General features: G+C 38.9%; 1 protein-coding gene across 5 annotated transcripts in view; it reads left to right on the top strand.

Moving 5' to 3' along the window:
- PFKFB1 (6-phosphofructo-2-kinase/fructose-2,6-biphosphatase 1) overlaps positions 1 to 23,790 on the top strand; it is a 66,962-nt gene that overhangs the window by 2,441 nt on the left and 40,731 nt on the right. The window contains exon 1 of one of the 5 annotated variants that reach the window (XM_009197692.4): positions 2,190 to 3,366. The exons of 1 other annotated variant lie outside the window; for it this stretch is intronic. In XM_009197692.4, the coding sequence (XP_009195956.2) occupies positions 3,246 to 3,366 (121 nt within the window). In that variant the 5' untranslated portion in view covers positions 2,190 to 3,245. Of the gene's footprint in view, positions 1 to 2,189; positions 3,367 to 23,790 lie in introns of those variants that run through there. 3 more of the 5 variants (XM_003917773.5, XM_003917771.5, XR_001898568.3) reach the window with 3 other exon arrangements.

Raw genomic sequence — 23,790 nt, 5'->3', positions numbered from 1 at the left:
TAGAGAAACCTTTCTAGATGCCACCTCCTAGCTCAGACAAGTTAGTTCTCCCATCCAATTCCCTGCACAGCTCTCTGTTATAATATTTACCTTGTTGAACTAGGATTAGTTGTCCACAAGTTCATCTTATCTAGGGCAGAGAGATGTAGACTGCACAAACACAATAAGCAAGTGTCTCCTCTGTCCTCTGTGCCAGGGCCTGAATTGGACACTGGAAACACAAATTACAGATCACTGAGATCTAGTCTCCATCCTCAAGGAGTTCACAGTCTAGTGGGGAAGCAGACCAGGAAAATACTGGTGGATACTTGCTCAGATAGGAGCAGGTGGGCAATATAAGAACCAAAGACAAGGCCTGTCCCAAGGATACAGGGGTCACTTCCCAAAGGAAGTGAACATCAAACCAGACCTTGAAAAATGGGTCAGAATGTGTTGGGAATAGAAGGAGAAAAAATGGCATTTCAGGCTGAGCAAAGGCCAAGAAACAAGAAAACACACCATGTATTTTGGGGCCCAGTGAGTCAGCCAGTGAAGTTTAAGGATGGAGATCTAAGGAGAGACATGGCTGGACAGGTAGGCTGAAGCTTGATTGAGAAGTCTTGAGTGCCAAGTTGAGGTCTTTCCATAAAGCTTGTTTTGGTCTCCTGCTTCTGGGATCAGAATTGGTAACAGTGAGGAATCTCATAGCTAATTCCAGGCAAGTTTAAGTTTGGTTTTAGAGCCTGGACCCCAGGTTTACCCTTTCAGACTTTGTCAAAAGCCTGCCAGCTTCCTATCTCAGATTTCCTGCTGCTAAAATTGTCCTTCTGCCTGTTGGCAGGGTCATGGGGACAAAATTGTAAACATAGAAGAGACGTTCATGTGACCAGCTAGATTACCTTGAACATGCCACTTCCCCTCCCCAGACCTCAGTTTCCCTGTAAGGCTAACAAGGATGTTTGTAAGGATCAAATGAGATAAGGGATATGTTGTTGCTTTGTGGGCAATGGAAAACATACAGGGAAAGGGTTATAATTAAGATTATTAATATAAACAGATTTATACCAGTTAGGAAATTTATTAGAATTAAAAGAGTTGTATCTCTTACAAAGTCTAGTTCTGAGACTCTAGAGGTTCTGAGCTAATCTGTAAGACCACATTCTTAGATCAGGCGTGTTTGATTAATTAAAGAAAAGCCCTGGCCTGGGAGAAATTAGGTCCCTAGTGTTCTATTCCTGACTTGGCCACTGATTTGCTACATGACCTTAGGATATTTCTAGAAAAATATTTCTAGACCTCAGTTTTCTTACCTGAGAGGGTGAGATGAAATGATCTCACAAGTCTTTATACAAAATCAAAAGAGTAAAACCAAATTCATCCTTCTAATTGATTTGCAGGAGCTCTTTGCATATTATAAATGTTAAACCTTTGCCATAATATTGTAAGTTTCCTTAACTGAGGGTTTTCTGTATGGTCAGCATTACAGTAGAAGTTTCAGGTTAGTCAAAGAGGTGTCTTATCATTTACCTCCCAAAGGGAGTAACAGTGTTAGATAATATATTTTTAACATTTCCCAGATTGCTTTACATTTTTTAACACATTGAATCTTCAACAATCCTAAGGAGGGTAGGTACTCCTATCATTGCCATGTTCCAGATAAGAAAACTGAAGCACTGAAAAGTTTAGTCTTCTGCTCATTGTCTCATAGCCAACAAGGGGCAGAGGTAGGATTCCACTCAAGAAATATGGCTCTAGAGCCTATTGCTCTTAACCATCATAATCTGCTGTCTCAGTTGATTCATTTAGATAGGTGGGCTCTGGAATGTATTAAAAGTTTGGTATGATTTATACACAACAACTGGAGGAAATCTGACCCTTGTGTAGACTAAGGCTTGCAAATGTATTTTAGGGAACTTCTTAAAAGGCAAAGTGGAACTGAGAGCATTTGAGGGCAGGGATTGGAAATTTCTGTCCCCAAGAGATTGCCCTTGTGTAGCCCAGCTCAGTGGAAGAAAGTTGAGCTTCCTCGTAGCCAATCATTGAAGGTTCACTGGGGGTGGGAAGGTTGCGGAAGAGTGAAGTAAGAGCACACGTGCGCATCTTCCAGGCAAGCTGTGCAGTTCTATGAGTTCTACACATAAAAGCCTCAAAACAACGTGTCAGGGGAGGGAGAGAGGGGGCAGGTGAGGGTGAGTCATCTGGGCTGGATGGCTCTGGCCTGTGGACTTGTCCTACTTTGAGGCCATTGCTCTTTGCTCCCTGCTGCAGCCTCCACCCTCTTAAATCTCCATCCTAATGGCTTGGCATGAGGAACTTTAGTGAAATTTTCTATCAGTTCATGATGCCAATGTCATTCTCCTTAGGGGATCTGACGGTGGCTAACAGCCATGTGGGCAGAGCTTACCATTCCCCCACCTCCAGCCCCAGGCAATGGCTGCACTCTTCCAAAGGTGTCAGTTTACTCCTATTTATTTAGCCCTTGGCTGGAGAGAGTAGAAAGATGATCAGATAGTGCCCATCTCTTCAAGAGTGCCCCAGGCAGCACATTTCAGGTGGGAGAGGCCCTGTGGCAAGGAAGGTAGCAGAATCCAGAGAAGACAAGGGATGCAAGGCCATTTTGGGTCAGAGAAGCAGAGAAGTAATGGACCTTCCATGTCCAGTTTGGGCCTCTAATTGCCAGCTCAAAACACTGCATTCCCCAGTAGGGACTTTGTGTTTGTGTTTTTGTCCTTGGGAACCTTGCATTTCTGATGTAAATCTTGATTTCTGGGTTGGAGCTTGACATTCTACTTAGGTCCATTTTTTTATTTCAAAGCTGGGAAAGCCGCTGAGACCTACCTCCATCACCTTTGCCTCTCTACCCCACACAGGCTGTAAGCACATGATCTTTGGTCTTTTATTTGCATACTCTATTAGTCTTGTCTTCATTGGAGGGAAGTGACTGGTCAGACCTGGACTGTGTTGCTGGCTGCCTTCCTTGTTGGGCTCCAACTTACCTCCTATGTACACAGCCCTTGGAGTTCAGAGGCCTCTCCTGACCTCTGCCCAACCTCTTGCTCTCTGCACCCAATACCCCTAGTACATACAGGAGCAGAGGCAGGCTAGGACCAGAGGAAAGAGGAGAGGGGACTGAAGACAGACTTTGAGAGGGCTTAGAAACCCAGTGCACTCCCCGTCCCAGCTCTGTCCACCTGCTGCTGTGACCACAGTGAGGGAAAAGACAGCTAGTAAGATAGGAAGTGAGGCCGGGTACCTTGTGGGCAGTGATGTCATTAGCTGCGACTCCTAAGATGTCTCCAGAGATGGGAGAGCTCACCCAAACCAGGTTGCAGAAGATCTGGATTCCACACAGCAGCGGCAGCAGCAGGCTGCATCGGAGAAGGGGCTGTAAGTGGGGTTTACTTCCGTGGGTTTCAAGGTGGTGGTGGTAGAGTGGGTGTAGAAGAGCAAAGGATGCACCTCCCCTTAACATACACTCCCACCTCAACCTAAAAGTTGGAGTAGATGAACAACTGGATGAAATAGAGGCTAGTGTCAAAAAGGTGAGGAAAGAATGAGAGAGAAGACAACCAGAAAGAAAGAGATGAAGACAGAGAAGGAGGATTAGGTTAAGACCATCTTAATCAGAGGGATCTTTAGGAGCTTTTCATTTCTTAGGCAGAGCTTGTTTGGAATGTTTCTTGTGTAGAATTTAAGATTTCTAGTTCAGGACTGTTCAGTGATAGCCTAGTATGTTTCATTTTGGTGACTTCTGTAAAGTGTCTGGGAGTTGGTCTTGTCTGACTGATAGTGCCTGGGTGAAATAAGGTGATGGCTCCTGGCATCATCTCTCAGGGGACAGGTGCTGCGTACACAACAGTGCCATGTCACTGGTCAGTATTGCTCCTCTCCTTTCTCAGGCCTTTTCTGAGTCTGTACCTGCCTAGGTTGGAAAACACTTCATGTCCTGTCTCCAATGTTGGCTCTCTGGCACATATGGACCTCCTTGCTGCTCTGGGAATTTGAGAGAGACAGTCTCTCAGGGCCAGCCCACTGGTGTGGTGCTCACTTTGGAAATTTAAGAAAGATCAAGGGCAAAAGAAAAGTAAACAAAACCTGTACGTATTTAAAAAGAAACGAGTATACCCATTTCCCATAGATAACAGGCGACAGTGGTGGACCAAGGTGCATCCAGCCCAGGGATTGTGGCCTGAATGGCCATAAGGTGGGTTAAGATAAGGCAGCTGTGGACTGTGGAACTCAGACACCCCAAAGGCCAGCTAACCAAGTTTCCACTCTGCTAATGCTAGAGGAGGCCCAGGCTCAGAGATACTGGGGGTAGCAGTAGTTGCTTAGAGGATCCAGGAGCATATAGAATGTTAAATATAGTTATAATATACAGGATGTAGGGTGTGGGTGGAGAAAGAGAGACAAAAAAGACTAGGCTCCTGTTCTCTCTCTTTCTTATCTCCACCAGCTCTCACACTCACTCAACTGGAGATCTAGGAGCCTGGAGACTGAGAGGTACCCTCACCCAGCCAGCCACTCTTGGCCTTTTCCAAGGGGCTGTTTAGTTGACAAGCAAGCCATTCTCTGCATACACGGGTCCTCCAGAGCTAGAATGCTTATAGTCCTGGGAACTGTGTCTTTCAAGTTGGAGAGATAATATACATAAATCATCTAATATAGTCTCTATCAAATAGAAGATGAAAAATAAATACGTGCTCACTTTAGTTTGGAGCGTCACTTCCCTCAGCTATAAAACAGAATTAATGCCTATGACCCAGTGTTATTGGGAGTAATTCACTGATTCAGAGGTTCTGGATCCAGACTGCTTAGGTTTGAGTCTCAGCTCTGTCTCCCCCTGTGTCTGTGACCTTGGACAACTCTTTTAACCTCTCTGGGCTTCTCTGTTTCCTCACCTGTAAAAGGAAGTTAATAACAGTGTAGTTGTGAAGATTAGATGAGCTGAAGCCTATGACATGCTTAGAAGAGTGTCCAGCACATAGTACACACTCAGTAATTGTTAATTATCCTAATTCTTATTGTTCTTGTTGTTTAAACAAGAAAGTGGGTGTGTGGTCTTATTTACCATCATATCCTCAACATCAGGCCCTGATCCTGGCACATAGTAGATGTAAATGGTCACTCAATAAATGGTCACTCTGTGCTACTTCCACTCTACCACTCGCCATAGCCAAAAATGGGGCTCTGTGTGCACAAGACAGTCACTCATTAATATCTGACTAAATTTTATCAGACCATAGATGCAAAAAATCTTAAATAGTGGTTGCCAAGTCTGGGCAATGTCTGGTTCACCTCTTGCTAGGGAGGCCAGTCTATTTGTCCCTGTAAGGTCTGAATCACCTTTTTCTTGGAGCATCCTCTCTAGAAGACACACAGTCACTTAATGTTATTCTGAAGATTAAATACATTAACATGTAAAGTACTTGAACAGCTGTGCATATTCTTTTCTCATCCAACATTATGTTTATGTGAACCACCCATGTTATTGTTGCAAGCAGTTGTAGTTTGTTTATTCCCCTTGTGAATATCCCACAGTTTATTTATCCATCTTACTATTGTTGAGCATTTGAGTAGTTTCTAATTTTTGATTATGAACAATAATCCAATGGGCATTCTTGTACCTTTATCCTGGTAGAGCAAATCCCTCCATCTTGTCCTTCTTATGGAGTGTCTTGGCTATTCTTGGCCCAGTGCTCTTCTCCATAAATTTTAGAATCAGCTTTCCAAGTTAAACACACACACACACACACACACAGGCACACACACACAGACACACACGAGAGAGAGAGAGAACTTTTGGGATTTTGATGGAAATTACATTCAATCTGTAAATCTAATCAATTTGAGGAAAGTTGCCATGTTTGTGATGTTGAGTCTTCCCTAAACATGGTATATCACTCCATATATTCAGACTTTTTCATGTTGAGTGAAGTTTTATAATTTAATCCATAAAAGGCTTGCATGCCATTGTAAGATTTTTTTTACTTATTTTTTGTTGCTATGTTAAATAGTACCTTTTTAGAGAATTAAATTTTATAGCAGTATGTTGCTAATGTATACAACTGTACTTGTTTTTCATGTAATGAATTTGTAACTAGCAAACCTGCTAAACTTTCTTATGAGTTTTGATAATTTGTATGTAAATGATAGCTTTCATTTTCCCCACAATCCTTATTTTTATCATTTTCTTATATTATTACACTGCTAAGACCTCCCACCTTTAATACACACACACGAGATGTGCAGTACATGTTGAAAAGAAATGTTAATAGTGTGTATTCTTATGCTGATCCCGATTTTAAGTTTCACCATTGAGTAAATTTGCTGTAGTTTTTTTGGTAGATATCATTTAATAGGTTAAAGAGGTTTCTGTGTATTCTGAGTTTGCCAATACAATTTTTAAAGCATGACTGAATGTTGAATTTTATTAAACATGTTTTCTGTATTCAATGAAATGACATTAATTTTCTATTTTAACCCATTAATGTGGTACATTACATTAGAGTTTTTCTTGTGTTGAAATAATCTTGCAGTCCTGGGATAAATAAAAACTTCTGAATTTCTTTCACTAATATTTTGTTTAGGATTTTAGCATTTTACTCAGGAAAGAGATTGGCCTGTAATTTTTCCAAGAGTGTCAAGATTATAGTAACCTCATAAAATCAGAATAAAAAAAAATCTTTCATTCTGTCCTCTGACAGAGGTTGTCTGCAGAACTAGCCATTCCTCAAATATTTTACCTGGCAGCATTTCCAGGTAAAACCATTTGGACCTGGTGTCTCCTTTAATATTTTAACGGATACAATCTCTTTTATCAGTTATAGAATCCTTTCAGTTTGCGATTTCCACTAAAGTCAGCTTTCTTAAGCTTTCCTAAGTCATGTATTTCTAGGAATTTTTCTACTTCACATCAGTTTTCAAATTTATTTTGTGTGAAGTTCTTATCTTTGTATCTTTTTAAAATCTCTGTTGCATTTGTAGTTATAGCTTCTCTTTTGTTATATTGTTTATTTGCACCTTCTCAATCAATCTTGCTATAAGTTTGACACTTTTATAATTCTTCTAAAATAATCAACTTTTGACCTTTTGATCCTTTCTGTTATCTTTATTTTCTATTTAAGTAGTTTTTCATCATTATTCTGTTTCTCCTACTTTCTTTGGATTCATTCTGTTGCTCTTTTTTAACTAGTAGGGTTGCATGCTGCTCAGCTCATTCATTTTCAGACTTTCTTCTTTTCTAATTTAAGTATCCAATGCTATAATTGGCCTACTAAACAGGGCTGATATTCCACAGATTCACAATCATATGGCCATATGAATTTTCAAAATATTTCTAGTCTATTTTATAAATAGGCACTGTCCCAGGCTTTTTTAGTCTCTCTGATACTTACCCAGCTACCCTGGCCACCTCAATTCCTTTCCCAGGACAGCCAGGACCTACTGATTATCATCTAGCAACTAAAGGATTAATGCCTACCACAGCAGGAGGTCTCCAGTACTTGGTGCCAGCCCTTGGACCAGCTTCTGTTTTGATAGATCAATGCTCTTGTCATTTCCATTTTAATTCCATTCTAGTCAGAGAACAAACTTTGTATTATTTCAGTTCTTTGAAGTCTGTTGATACTTGCTTTATGGACCAACTTATGGAAAATTCTGGTAAATGTTCCATGAGCACTTGAAAAGAATGTGCATTTTACAGTTGTGTTTAGTGTACTATATACCTCGATTAAGTTGTGTTTGTTAATCTGGCTCAAATGTTCTATATTCTTCTGGGGTTTTGGCTGCCTGTTGATATGGAAAATTTGTTAATGTCTCCTTGTATTTCTGTCCATCTTGAAAGTTCGTAGTTACAAACAGATTTAGAATTGCTATATCTTCCTTGTGAATTGAATATTTTATCACCATGTAAGGAAATTATTAACTCTGGTAATACCTGGTAATTTGGTATCATTGATGTTTTTGCCCTATAATCAATCTTTTTTCTCATATTAATATACCTACTAGCTAATATACCTATTAGCTTTATTTAGCTTAATATTTGCCTGGTATGTGTTTTCCTACATTTTAAAAAAATTGTTTTTGATAGAGATATAATTCACATACCATAAAATTCACCATTTTGAAGTATACAGGCAGTGGTTTTGAGTATATTCACATAGTTGTGTAACCATCACCACTAATTCCAGAACATTTTCTTTATGCCAAAAAGGAGTTCCATACTGTAGACTCACTCCAGATGACCCCCTCCCCTTAGCCCCTGGCAACCAGTAATCTACTTTCAGTCTCTAAGGATTTGCCTATTCTGGACATTTTATATAAGGGGAGTCATACAATATGTGGCCTTTTGTATCTGGCTCATTTCTTTGGGCATGATGTTTTCAAGGTTAATCCATGTTGTAGCATGTGAAGTCACAAAGATTTATGCCTAGGCTTTTTTCTAAGAGTTTTATAGTCTTAGTTCTTACATTTAGGTTTTTAAATTTATTCTGAGTTAATATTTGCATGTGGTGTGAGATGGGAATCCAGCTTCATTCTTTTGCATGTAGATATCCAGTTGTCCTAGCAGCATTTTTTGAAGACTCTTTTTTCCCCTACTTAATTGTCTTGGCACCTTTGATGAAAATCAGGTGACTATAATAAGTTGAAGGGTTTACTTCTGGGCTCTCAGTTCTATTCCATTGGTGTTTATGTATCTCTGTCCTTATACCAGTACCACACATTCTTGATTACTGTCGTTTTTAATAAATCTTGAAATTGGGAAGCGTGTCTTCTATTTTTGTTCTTTTTCAGATTGTTTTCAAGATTGTTTTGGCTATTCTAGGTCCTCTGCATTTCCATATAAATTTTAAGACCAATTTATTAATTTCTGCAAAGAATTAAGCTGGCACTTTGACAGAGGCTGCATTTAATCTATAGATTAGTTAGGGAATATTACCATCTTAACAATAGTAAGTTTTAGGTCCCTGAACATGAGATGTTGTTGCATTTACTTAGGTCTTTATTTTAAGCATTGTTTTGTAGTTTTCAGAGTGTTTTACATTTTTTAAAGTATTCTTTTAAGCATTTTATTGTTTTGATGCTATTATAAATAGAATTGCTTTACTTAATTTCATTTTGTTTGCTCATGGCTACTTTATATAAATGTAATTGATTTTTTATATATTGATCTTATATTCTGCAACATTTCTGGACTCATTTATTAGGTCCAATAGTGTTTTTTAGTGCATTCCTTGGGATTTTGTATATACACGATTATGTTATCTACAAATAGAAATAATTTCATCTCTTCCTTTCCAATCCGGATGCCTTTTATTTTCTTTTTCTTACCTAATTACCTTTGCTATAACCTCTACTAGAATGTTGAAAAGATGAGATGAAAACAGACATCCTTCTCTTGTTACTGATCTTGTCAGGGGGCATGGGGGAAACATTCAGTCTTTCATCATTAAGTGTGATAGTCGCTGTGGGTTTTTCATTGGTGTCTTTTATTAGGTTTAGGACCTTTCCTTCTAGTCTTAATTTGTTGTTGGTTTTATCATGAAGGGATATTTAATTTCCCAAATGCTTTATCTGTGCCTATTATGATGATCATATGGTTTTTGTCCTTAATTCTATTGATGTGGTCTATTGCATTGATTTTCAAAGGTTAATCAAGCTTGCATTCCTATAATAAATCTAACTTGATTGTGATGTATAAAGTATTATAATGTATACATATATCTAATATATACATATAAATCCTTTTATACATTCCTGAGTTCAGTTTGCTAGTATTTTGTGGGGATTTTTACATCCATATTCATAACAGCTATTGGTCTATAATTTTCTTTTCTTCTAATATATGTGCCTAACTTTGGTAGCACAGAAATACTGGCCTCATGGAATGAGTTGGAAAGTGCTTCTTCCTCTTCTACTTTTTGAAAGAGCTTTTGAAGAATTGTATTATTCTTTAAATGTTTGCTAGAATTCACCAGTGAAACCATCTAATCCTGGACTTTACTTTGTGGCAAGGTTTTTCATTACTTATTCAATCCCTTGTTATAGATCTATTTAGATTTCATTTCTTTTTTAGTCAGTTTTGAGAGTTTGTATCATTCTAATAATTTGTCTATTTCACCTAAGGCATTTATTGTGTTGGCATACATTTATGATTGTTCATAATATTCCCTTATAATTCTTTTTATTGTCATAAAGTCAGTAGTAATGTCTCCTCTTTTTTTCCTGAATTTACTAATTTGAGTTTTCTCTTTTTTTTCTTGGCTAATCTCACTAAAGGTTTGTCAAGTTTGTTAATTTTTTCAAATAACCAACTTTTGATTTTGTTGATTTTTTTCTAATGTTTTCCTCTTCTCCGTTTTATTATTTTCACCTCTAATCCTTATTATATCCTTTCTTCTGTTTCCTTTAGGTTCCCATATTTGTGAATTTCCCAAAGTTGTCTCTGTTATTAGTTTTTAATTTTACTCCATTATGATGGAGAACATGCCTTATATGATTTCCATCCTTCCAAATTTATTGAAGCTTGTTTTATGGCCTAGAATATTGTCTGTCTTGGAGAATGTTTGATGTACACTTTGGAAAAAATGTATAGTCTGCTGTTTGGGGATAGAGTGTTTTACAGATGTTCATTATTACTACTTTGTGTTGAAGTCCTCTATTTCCCTGTTGTTGATCTTCTATGTAGTTGTTCTATCCATTATAGTAGTTTGAGAAGTAAGTCTTTCAGGATTCTTCATACCCCAGAAGGGCTCTTCTTACCTGTCCCTCTCTCTCTTGTTCTCTCTGATAAACGAGCTGGCCTATGTTGCTCTTAGTTAAGTGAAATTGTAGTTTTTGAGAACATCCTTGGGCTTGAGCTTCTTTATACAATGTTAAAAATAAAGTTAGTTTTCGGGGGAGAGTTTCAGAGTTCACTCATCTTATGAATTTCCTCTCTCCATGGGCATACTGTCTGAGCACTGTTCTGGGTGCTGGGCGAGGCAGCAGCTTCTGGTCTTAGTTTGCCTGTCCTGGTGTGGAACCTACCTTATGAGCAAGATGGAATGAGGGTAATCAGGACCCCAGTATTCTTAGCCTATTGCACCTGGGATATAGCCTCCATTCTATGAGTAAAAACTGGGAGGAGGAAGGGAACCTCCAACCTCTTAACCACACTTGCCAGGCCTCTGCAATTTTGAGTGGAAGGGAATGCTAAATGCTAGCTCTCTGCTCCTTCCAGTAAGATGCCAAAGTACTGATGGGACATTCTCTCCAAGAAGAAAAGAAGCTTCATCTTGGCTACACACACCTTAAGTGGAGCTTCTATCAAGCTAAGCTTGGAGCCAGTAGTGAGGGGACAGTAGTAAAGTTGGGAACAGTAGCATGGCACATGTGTCAAAGACTGTGTTCTTACCAAATTTCAGTAGATTTTCTTGAATAAAAATATCTTCATGTGCTGTATTCCATTTAAGATAATTTCCAGAGATTTTAAAAGATTGTAGTATTGTAATTTTTGCCAGCTGAGCTTGTTTTATTAGAGAAAGGGTTTTCAGATTTCCTCATGCGCTCATGCCAGAAATGAAGGTCTCAAGATTGTTTTTGTGTGTTGATCTTGTATCTTGCAGCCTTGATGAACTCACTTGTTAGTTCAAGGAATTTCTGTAGTGTAGGGGGATATTTCTATGTAGACAATGATGACATTTCAAATAGGGAATTTTTAAAAATTATTTTCCAAACTGTATGCCTTTTATTTCCTTTTATTGCCTTATTGCAGTGGTTAGAACTTCTAGTACTATGTCAAAAGAGTGGAGAAGGTGGAAATCCTTACATTAGTCCTGATGTTAGGGGGAAAGCATTTAGTCTTTCACTTTTAAGTATAATGTTGGTGATAGTTTTTGTTTGCTTTGTAGAAGTTTCTTATCAAGTTGAACTTAAACAAATTTACAAGAAAAAAAAACAAACAACCCTATTAAAAAGTGGGCAAAGGACATAAACAGACACTTTTCAAAAGAAGACGTACATACAGCCAACAAGCATATGAAAAAATGCTCAACATCACTTATGATTAGGGAAATGCAAATCAAAGCCACAGTGAGATACCATCTCACACCAGTCAGAATGGCTATCATAAAAAAGTCAAAAAATAACAGATGCTGGCGAGATTGCAGAAGAAAGTGAATGTTTATACACTGCTAGTGGGAATGTAAATTAGCTCAACCATGTGGAAAGCAGTGTAGTGATTCATCAAAGAGCTAAAAACAGAAGTACCATTCAACCCAGCAATCCCATTACCAGGTATATACCCAAGGGAATATAAATCATTCTATTATAAAGACACATGCAGACATATCACATCGCAATACCAAAGACATGGAATCAACCTAAATGTCTATCAATGACAGACTGGATAAAGAAAATGTAGTATGTATATACCATGGAATACTATGCAGCCACAAAAAAGAATGAGATTATGTCCTTTGCAGGGACATGGATGGAGCTGGAGGCCATTATCCTTAGCAACCAAAAACAGGAACAGAAAACCAAATACTGCATGTTCTTCCTTGTAAGTGAGAGCTAAACGATGAGAACACATGGACACAGAGGGGAACAACACACACTTGAGACCTACCTGAGGCTGGAGGGTGGGAGAAGAGAGAGGATCAGGAAGAATAACTAATGGGTGCTAGTTAATAGGTAATAGGTACACCTGGGTGACAAAATAATCTGTACAACAAACTCTGGTGACATTAATTTATCTCAGTAAGAAACTTGCACACGTACCCCTGAACTTAAAATAAAAAATAAAAATATAAAATCTTAAGCTTAACCATTCAGAAACCACCAACTAACCTCTAACTATGGACTTTCTACTTTAAGCAATCAAATATTTATTTCATCTTTCTTCTGAGAACACCTTATAAAAGTTTTCCCTTGATCCCCCGAGCCCTGAACTGCTTGTGTATTGTGCTTCCCAATTCACGAATTGCTGAATGCTTAAACTCATTAAAATTATTTAAAGAAAGGAGTGCCTATCAAGTTTAGGTAATTCATCTCTATTCCTAACTTGCTGAAAGTTTTTATCATTAATGGGTTTTATGATGTGCTTTATCAGTGTGTATTGATTTTTTTTTCTTTAGTTTGTTGATAGGGTGGATTACATTAATTGATTTTTTGAATTTTATTCTAGTCTTGCATACCTGTACTAAATCCCACTTAATCATTGCATATACAGTCATCCCTCAGTATCTGCAGAGGATTAGTTCTAGGAACCCCTGCAGATACCAAAATCCATGAATGCTTAAGTCCCTTTTATAAAATGGCCTAGTGTTTGCATATAACCTAAACATATCCTCTCATATACTTTAAATCATCTGTAGATTAATTATGATACCTAATACAATGTAAATGCTATGTAAATGGTTGTTATGCTGGATTGCTTTTTATTTGTAGTGTTTTATTCTTGTTATTTTTATTGTTTTTTTAAAATTTATTTTTATTATTATTATACTTTAAGTTCTAGGGTACATGTGCATAACTTGCAGGTTTGTCACATATGTATGCTTATTGCCATGTTGCTGTGCTACCCACATCCAGCTTCGTCAGCACCATCAACTCGTCATTTACATCAGGTATAACTCCCAATGCAATCCCTCCCCCCTCCCCTCCCATGATAGGCCCGATTGTGTGATGTTCCCCTTCCAGAGTCCAAATTGATCTCATTGTTCAGTTCCACCTATGAGTGAGAACATGCGATTGTTGGTTTTCTGTCCTTGTGATAGTTTGCTGCTAAGAATGATGGTTTCCAGCTGCATCCCATGTCCCTACAAAGGACACAAACTCATCCTTTTTATGAGCTTGCATAGTATTCCATGGTGTATATGTGCCACATTTTCTTCAATCCAGTCTGTCACTGATGGACATTTGGGTTCGATTCCAAGTCACTTTGCTATTGTGAATAGTGCATAATAAACATACGTGTGCATGTGTCTTTATAGCAGCATGATTTATAATCCTTTGGGTATATCCCCAGTAATGGGATGGCTGGGTCATATGGTACATCTAGTTCTAGATCCTTGAAGAATCGCCATACTGTTTTCCATAATGGTTGAACTTAGTTTACAATCCCACCAACCTTGGTGTAAAGTGTTCCTATTTCTCCACATCCTCTCCAGCGCCTGTTGTTTCCTGACCTTTTAAGATGGCTATTCCCAGCTGGTGTGAGATGGTATCTCATTAGTAGTTTTGGTTGCATTTCTCTGATGGCCAGTGATGATGAACATTTTTTCATGTGTCTGTTGGCTGTAGATGTCTTCTTTGAAATGTCGTTCATATCCTTTACTTACTTTTGATGGGGTTGTTTTTTTTCTTGTAAATTTGTTTGAGTTCTTTGTAGGTTCTGGATATTAGCCCTTTTGTCAGATGAGTAGATTGCAAAACTTTTCTCCCATTCTGTGGAGTTGCCTGTTCACTCTGATGGTAGTTTCTTTTTGCTGTGCAGAAGCTCTTTAGTTGAATTAGATCCCATTTGTCAATTTTGGCTTTTACTGCCCTTACTTTTTGGTGTTTTAGACATGAAGTATTTTCTATCTGCATTTGGTTGAATCTGCAGATATGGAACCCACAGATACAGAGGACTGACTGTAATTATTTTCATGTAATGTTGGATTCTGTCTGCCAATATTTTGTTGAAGATTTTTGTGTCTAAGTTTATGAGAGAGCGAACTATAGAGTTTTTGGATTTTTGGTACCCCGTTTGTCGGTTTTTGGTATCAGGGTAATTCTGGCCTCATAAAATTGGTTGAAAATATTCCCTCTTCTTATTTCCTTGAAAATATTGTTTACAATTTGCATTAATTCTTCTTTAAAAGTGTTATAGACTTTTGAAGTAAACACATTTGGGCCTGGAGATTTCTATTTCTGGAGATTTTATGTTGAACTAAATTATTTTAATGTTTATAGGACTATTTGAGTGTCTGTTTTATTTTTGGCTGACTTGTGAGAGGCTGTGGTTTTCAAGGAATTGATCCATATATTCTAAATAGATAAATTTACAAGTGTAAAATTGTTTGTAGTATTTAAGTATTAACTAGCTTCCAGCGTCCAGTGCTTTCCACATGAGATAAGCAAATTTCAGATGCTTTCTCTCTCTCTGAAAGTGCCTGACTCTTCAGATTTCAAGGTAGTAGTTTTCTCTATGGCCTCAGTTCTCTAATGGGTCCCAGAAAAGTCATTGATTTTCAGTGTGACCAAATTTTTCTTATTGTAAAGATGAGAGCAAGAACTCCCAACCTCTTGGAACTGAAACTAGAAGTTCCTTACTTAGTTGTTTTATAAACCCATGAAATAGACATTTTTATTGTTGTTTCTCAAGTCAATGTTGGCTTAGTTTGACCCACATGTTTACCATTTTAGTTGCTCACCATTTCTTCTTGTCTCTTAGCCCTTTCTTTTGGTACTATTTTTCTTCTGTCTGAGGTACATTCCACGGAACCCTTATTGAAGGTCTTTCGGTAATAAATTCTCTCAGAGTTGTTTGCATGAAAATGTGTTTATGGCATCCTCATTCTTGAAGAGACTTATTTCTGAGTATACAATTCTGGGTTAAAAGTTATTTTCTCATAGAACTTCAGTAATGTTATTTCACTATCTCTGGTTTTCATTATTGCTGTTGAGAAGTCAACTGGGAATCTCATTGTTACTCGTTAGGTAAACTGTCTTTTGTCTTTGATTGCTTTTAAGATCTATTCGGCTTTAGTGTTCTGAAATTTTATTATGATTTTTCTAAATGTTACTTGTTTTTATTTTTGTTTAAAGTTGGGCTTCCCTAACTTGAGGACTGTTATCTTTCATCAATTCTTTTCTTTCTGGAACTGTAATTAAACCCATGGTAGACTTTATCATTCTAGCCATGTGTTTTAATCTCTATTTTATATTTCCATATCTTGTTATTCCTATAGTACTTTCTATGTAGTTTTTTCAGATTTATTTTCCAGTTCATTAATTATCTCATCACCTCTGTTTAGTTTGCTGTTTAACCCTCATACATTGAGTTTTTAATTTTAATGTTCTCATTTCTAATTTCTAGAAGCTGTATTTGATTCTTTTAAAAATTCATGTGGTCTTTCTTTGATAGTCTCACATTTCGTTGACATACTTTTGATACCTTCTTCATTTCTTTAAACATACAACCAATGCTTATTTCACAGTATAAATCAGATAATTCCAATTATAGTTTTTGCAATTCTGATTCTTTGGTTTGTTTCTGTGGATTCTTATTCATACAGGTTTTTCTCGTGTGTGTGTGTGTGTGTGTCTGTGTGTGTGTGTTGGCTTTTTTTTTTTCTCTTCTACACAGGTAATGTACATCTCAGCCCCAAACCCACATAAATGCAGGATTGGGCTAGGAAATCTCAGTAACTATTCACTCTTTTGTTTCCCTCCACAAAGCCAAGGTTGAGACAGTCTCAGGTGCTTCTTCTTTACCCACTGATTATGTCACCTTTATCGGGTCCAGACTTTAGGCAGGCTCTCAGATCCAACTCCCTACTTTGAGCCCAAAGAGTTTTGTTTACTATCCTCTATATGTGCTATCTCTTAAAGCCCAAGTTTTAAGCCTGAAATGTGTCAATCCTTTGACAATGGCCCAGAGAAGAAACATTGTTTTTTACTTTGCCACTCAATAAACACACACATTTGTGTGTTTGCGTTCTCATATATATATATATACACACACATATATATTAAATCAAAAAATATGCTTTTTATGATCCACTGTATTATTTTGTCAACTACTGTATAATAAATTAACCCCAAAACTTAGTGGCTTAAAACAGCAAACATCTATTTTCTCTGTTTCTGTGAGTCAGAGATCAGTGCACAGCTCAGCTGGGTCCTCTGGCTCAGGATCTCTAATAAGGCTACAGTCAAGGTATTGGCTGAAGCTTTGGTCATCTCAAGGTTCTACTACCACTTCCAACTTACTCACAAGGTTGTTGGCAAGATTCAATTCCTCGTAGCATATTGGAATGAGGTCCTTAGTTTCTCACTAACTGTTGACCAGAGACAATCCTCAACTTCTTGCTGTGTGGGTCTCTCCCTAGGGAAGCTCACAACATGACAGCTGGCTTCCAACAGAGCAAGTCAATGAGAGAGCCAAAGAGGACCAACAAAATGGATGGCCAGTCTTTTCATGATAAAATCTCAGGAGTGATATCCCATCACTTTTGCCTTATTTTGTGTTAAAAGTAAGTCACTAGATTCAGCCAACACTCAACAGTAAGTGACTACACAATGTCATGAATAACAAGAGGTGTGGATCATTAAGGGTGATATTATTTGCTGCCTGTTGCACCCACTGAATTGATTTCATGTTTGTGAAACACTGCTCCAGGCTACCAGCGTAAACATGGAATTTAGTGCTTATTTATCTCTTTTTTTTTTTTTTTTTTTTTTTTTTGAGGCGGAGTCTTCACTCTGTCGCCCAGGCTGGAGTGCAGTGGCACCATCTCGGCTCACTGCAAGCTCCGCCTCCCGGGTTCGCGCCATTCTCCTGCCTCAGCCTCCCGAGTAGCTGGGACTACAGGCGCCCGCCACCGTGCCCGGCTAATTTTTTGTATTTTAGTAGAGACGGGGTTTCACCGTGTTAGCCAGGATGGTCTCGATCTCCTGACGTCGTGATCTGCCCGCCTCGGCCTCCCAAAGTGCAGGGATTACAGGCGTGAGCCACCACGCCCGGCCTATTTATCTCTTTAGAACAGTAATTATTTTCTCATTCCTGGCCTCTGAGGATATCTGTTGCTTTCACAGCAGCTCAGCCATGCTTCATTTGTTTTAAATTCAGTATTTTTAGGTGTTTTGTATTTGGAAGGACTCTTTATAAATATAGCCCAAAATATCACCAGAAATAGAAATCTCTCTTCTATATTCTACCATATACAACTTGAGTAAGATACTGTACTACTTAAAATTACCTGAAAGTTTACAGAAGAGCTTTAGGAAATGTGACCAGCTGTCATAAGATCCTTTTCTAAAACCAAGATTAGGTGATAGGAGAAATAAGAGTTTTATCCACCTGAAGTGACTAAATAGGAAGGGAAAGCATTCAGGAAGTGAATGGCTGCTACCTAAGTCTGTCCTGGCAGTAAGCTTTTTTATTTTTTAGCTTTTTATTTTAAAATACTTTTAGATTTACAGAACAACTGTAGAATTCTTGTATACCTTTCATTCAGCTTCCACCAATGTTATCAATTTCATATAAGCATGGTGGGCGGTTCTGTTCCCACGCCCTGTCCTGTCCTGTCCGTCAGGTTTTAAAGCGGCAGCAGCATGGGCTATTTTGGCGGTGTTTGTATCACGGTAGAAGGCTATATATTTTGGTTTTGGCGGTTTTACCACGGCTACGGTATAAAGTAAGTTTTTGTTGCGGTACGTTTTTATACGGTTGCAGCGCGGTGAAGGCTTTTGGCCAGATGGAGCAGGCGGTGCGATAAGTAAGCGGCAGGCGCTGTAGGTGTGGTGTTTTTCGCTGCTGCTAAGGCTGGCTGGTGGGGTGGCGGAGTGTTGCTGGCGATGGCAGCATGGCGAGCATTTGAATTTTGTAGGGCGGCAAGCCAGCAGCAAGGCGGTGTTGCGCTGTGCTTTTGGCAATTGCTATGTTTCCAAAGCAAGGCTGCGTGGAAGCCAGCTATGCGCGCTTACAGGGGAGTAGTATCAACTAATTTGTGGAAGTTTATTTAAAACACTGTAATGGGGGCTGCTGAGCAAGATGGCCTAATAGGAACAGCTCCTCCAGCTACCAATGCTGAAATGCACAGAAGCAAGACAGGTGATTTCTGCATTTTCAACTGAGGTGTACTGGGTTCATCTCACTAGGGAGTGCAGAATGGGTCCAACTGGGGTGGCTGGTCTCACAGGTGTGCTGTTGCAGCTCAACCAGCAGAGAGCTGAAGCAGGGGCGAGGTATTTGCCTCACCTGGGAAGTAAGGGGAAGGGAATCCCTTTTCCCCTAGCCAGGGAACTGAGACACACAACACCTGGAAAATCAGGTAACTCCACCCCAATACCGCGCTACTGGGTGGTCTGAACGGCACACAAGGGAGATTATATGCCTGGCCAATCTGGCCGGGAGGGTCCCACACTCACAGAGCTCCTCTCGTTGTTGGCACAGCAGTCTGTGATCTAACTGCAAGGCAGCCGTGGGAGGCTGGGAGGTCACCATTGCTGAGAGGTGCGCTTGGTGAGTAGGCAAACAAAGCCACAGGGAAGCTCGAACTAGGTGGAGCTCACTGCAGCTCAAGGAGGCCTGACTGTCTCTGTAGACTCCACCTCTGGGACAGGGCACAGCTAAACAACAACAACAACAAAAAGCAGCAGAAACCTCTGCAGACGCAAATGACTCTGTCTGACAGCTTTGAAGATAGCAGGATCTCCCAACACAGAGGTTGAAATCTGAGAACGCACAGATCATGCCTGCTCAAGTGGGTCCCTGACTCCTGAGTAGCCTAATTGGAGACACGTCTCACTGGGGCATCGACACCCCACACCTCACACGGTGGAGTACACCCGAGAGGAAGTCAGCAAGAATCACACAGGTACACTCGCCTGCCAGCAATACATATCTTCTGCAGCCTCAAGGCTGATACCCAGGCAACAGGGTTCGGAGTGGACTCCGCACCTTTCCAACAGACCGCTGAGGGTCCTGACTGTAAGAAGGGAAACTAACAAACAGAAAGATTCCTCACACCAAAACCCCATCAGTAGTGTCACCATCATCAAAGACCAGAGGCAGATAACCAGAAAGATGGGGAAACCAAGTGGGGCAGAAAAGCTGCTGGAAATTAAAAATAAGAGCACATCTCCCCTGCAAAGTGACCGCAGCTCATCGCCAGCAATCTAATCAAAGCTGGACGGAGAATGACTTTATCTAGATGAGAAGAAGGGCTTCAGTCAATCAACTTCTCAGAGCTAAAGGAGGAATTGCATACCCAGCACAAAGAAACTAAAAATCTTGAAAAAGAGTGAAGAATTGATAACTAGAATAATTAATGAGGGAGGCCATAAACGAACTGGACAGAGATGAAAACCATAACACCTAAAAGACATGACAAATGCACAAGCTTCAGCAACCAACTCATCATCAACTGAAGAAAGAGTATCAAATGCATTGAGGATCAAATGAATGAAATGAAGTTTGTAGAAGAAACCTAAAGAAAAGAAGAAAAGAAATAACAAAGCCTGCAAGAAGTAAGGGGGATTATGTAAAAAGACCAAATTCCACGCCTGATTAAAGCCTGAAAGTGAGGGGAAATGGAACCAAGTTGGAAAAACATTCTTCAGGATATCATCCAGAGAACTTCCCCAACCTAGTAGACAGGCCAACATTCAACCAGGGAAATACAGAGAATGCCACAGATACTCCTCGAGAAGAAAGCAACCCAAGACACATAATTGTGAGACTACGAAAGTTGAAATGACGAAAAATCTTAAGGGCAGCCAGGAGAGAAAGTCGGGTTACCTCCACAAAGGGAAGCCCATCAGACTACCAAAGCAGAGATCTCTCGGCAGAAACTCTACAAGCCAGAGTGAGTGGGGACCAATATTCAACATTTCCAAGAAAAGAATTTTCAACCCAGAATTTCATATCTAGCCAAACTAGGTTTCATCAGTGAAGGAGAAATAAATCCTTTACAGATAAGCAAATGCCAGAGATTTTGTCAAATTACCAGCCTGCTCCAAGAGACCCCTGAAGGAAGCACTAAACATGAAAGGAACAACCAGTACCAGCCATTGCAAAAACATGCCAAAATGTAAAGAGACCATCGAAACAGGGCTAGGAAGAAACTGCATCAACTAACGAGCAAAATAACCAGTTAATATCATAATGGCAGGATCAAGTTCACACATAACAATCTTAACCTTAAATGTAAATGGACTAAAATGTCTAAATTGAAAGACACAGACTGGCAAACTGGATAAAGAGTCAAGAGACCCATCGTCTGTTGTATTCAGGAGACCCATCTCACACGCAGAGACATTATGTTATTAGGCTCAAAATAAAGGGATGGAGGAAGATTTACCAAGCAAATGGAGAACAAAAAGCAGGGGGTTGCAATACTAGTTCTGATAAACAGATCATCTCTTTAAACCATCAAAGATCAAAAAGAGACAAAAAGAAGGCCATTACATAATGGTAAAGGGATCAATTCAACAGGAAGAGATAATTCATCTCAAATATATATGCACGGGGCAAATACAGGAGCACCCAGATTCATAAAGCAAGTCCTTGTGGGAGACTTACAAAGAGACTTAGACTCCATATACACACAATGAGACTTTTCAACACCCCATTGTCAACATTAGGACAGATCAACAAGACAGAAAAGTTAGCAAGGATATTCAGGAATTGAACTCATCTCTCTGCAGCAAGCAGATCTAATAGACATCTACAGAACTCTCCACTGTAATCAACAGAATAGAATATACATTCCTTCTCAGAACTACATCACACTTATTCCAAAATTGACCATACTGTGTAAGTAAAGCAATTCTCAGCAAATGTACAAGAATGAAATTATAACAAACTGTTCTCAGACCACAGTAATCAAACTAGAACTCAGGACTAAGAAAAACTCAATCAAAACCGCCAACTACATGGAAACTGAATAACCTGCTGCTGAATGACTACTGGGTACATAACGAATGAAGGCAGAAATAATGATGTTCTTTTGAAACCAATGAGAACAAAAAGATAAGTAACATACCAGAATTGGGACACATTAAAGCAGTGCATAGAGGGAAATTTATAGCAATTCAAATGCCCACAAGAGAAAGCTGGAAAGATCTAAAATTGGACACCTAACATCACAATTAAAAGAACTAGAGAAGTGAGCAAACACATTCAAAAAGCTAGCAGAAGGCAAGAAATAACTAAGATCAGAGCAGAACTGAAGGAGATAGTGAGACACAAAACCCTCCAAAAATCAATGAATCCAGGAGTTGGTTTTTGAAAAGATCAACAAAATTGATAGGACCCAAGCAAGCAAGACTAATAAAGAAGAAAGAGAGAAGACCCAAATAGACGCAATAAAAAGTGATAAAAGGGGGATATCATCAACAACCCCACAGAAATACAAAACTACCATCAGAGAATACTATAAACACCTCTACGAACAAACTAGAAAAATCTAGAAGAAATGGATAATAATTTCCTGGACACTTACACTCTTTTCCAAGACTAAACTAGGAAGAAGCTAGAATCCCTTTGAATAGACCAGATAGTAGGTTTCGAAATTGAGGCCACTAATAGCCTACTAATGAAAAGTCCAGGACCAGATGGATTCACAGCTGAATTTACCAGAGGTACAAGGGAGGAGCTGGTACCATTCCTTCTGAAACTAGTTCCAATCAATAGAAAAGAGGAATCCTCCCTAACTCATTTTCATGAGGCCAACATCATCCTGATACCAAAGCCTGGCAGACACAAATATAAAAAGAGAATTTTAGACCAATATCCCTGATGAACATCGAAAGTAAATCCTCAATAAAATACTGGCAAACCGGATCCAGCAGCACATCAAAAACTTTTCCACCATGATCAAGTGGGTTTTCATCCCTAGGGATGTAAGGCTGGTTCAACATACTTCAAATCATTAAATGTAATCCACATATAAACAGAATCAAAGACAAAAACCATGATTATCTCATTGATGCAGAGAAAAGTTGCCTTCGACAAAATTCAACAGTTCTTATGCTAAAACATCATCAAATTCGTATTGATGGAACATATCTCAAAATAATAAGAGCTATTTATGACAAAACCCACAGCCAATATAATGGAATGGCAAAAACTGGAAGTATTCCCTTGAAAACTGGCACAAGACAGGGATGTCCTCTCTACCTCACCCTCCTATTCAGCATAGTGTTGGAAGTTCTGCTAGGGGCAATCAGGGAAGAGAAAAAGAAATCAGCAGTAATCAGTTAGAAAAGAAGAAGTCAAATTGTCCCTGTTTGCAGATGATTATGATTGTATATTTAGAAAAACCCCATTGTTCCCAGCCCAAAAATCTCTTAAGCTGATAAGCAAATCTCTCAGCAAAATCTCAGATACAAAATCAATGTGTAAAAGTCACAAAGCATTCTTATACACCAGTAACAGAAAGTAAAACAGAGAGAGCCAAATCATGAATGAACTTCCATTCACAATTGCTTCAAAGAGAATAAAATACTTAGAATCGAACTTGCTGTCTGGATATAAGTAAAAGGACCTCTTCAAGTGATAACTACAAACCACCGCTCAGTGAAATAAAAGAGGACACAAACAAATGAAGAACATACTATGCTCATAGATAGGGAACAATCAATACAGGAAAATGGCCATACTGCCCAAGGTAATTCTAGACAGATTCAATGCCATCCCCATCAAGCTACTCAATGGAAAAAGTTTCTTGGCTGGAGAATTGAAAAACCTGCTTTAAAGTTCATATGAACCAAAAAGAAAAAGTCTGAATTGCCAAGATACCAAAAACTTAAGTCAAAGCCAGAACAAAGTTGAGGCATCACGCTACCAGACTTCAAAACCACATACCAAAAGCTACAGTAACTAAAACAGCATGGTACCGGTACCAAAACAGAGATATAGAGCAATGGAACAGAACAGAATCTCAGAAATAATAACACACACATCTACAAAACATCTGATCTTGGACAAACCTGAGAGAAAACAAGAAATGGGAAAGGATTCTATTTAATAAATGGTGTCGAAAATCATAGTCATAAGTAGAAAAGTTGAAACTGGATCCTTTCCTTTCTCCATACGAAAATTAATTCAAG

Source organism: Papio anubis, chromosome X (genome assembly GCF_008728515.1).
Source record: "Papio anubis isolate 15944 chromosome X, Panubis1.0, whole genome shotgun sequence".
Classification (NCBI taxonomy): Eukaryota; Metazoa; Chordata; class Mammalia; order Primates; family Cercopithecidae; genus Papio; species Papio anubis.
Note: the sequence above shows the minus strand (reverse complement) of the source record. Positions and strands in the feature narration are given on the sequence as shown.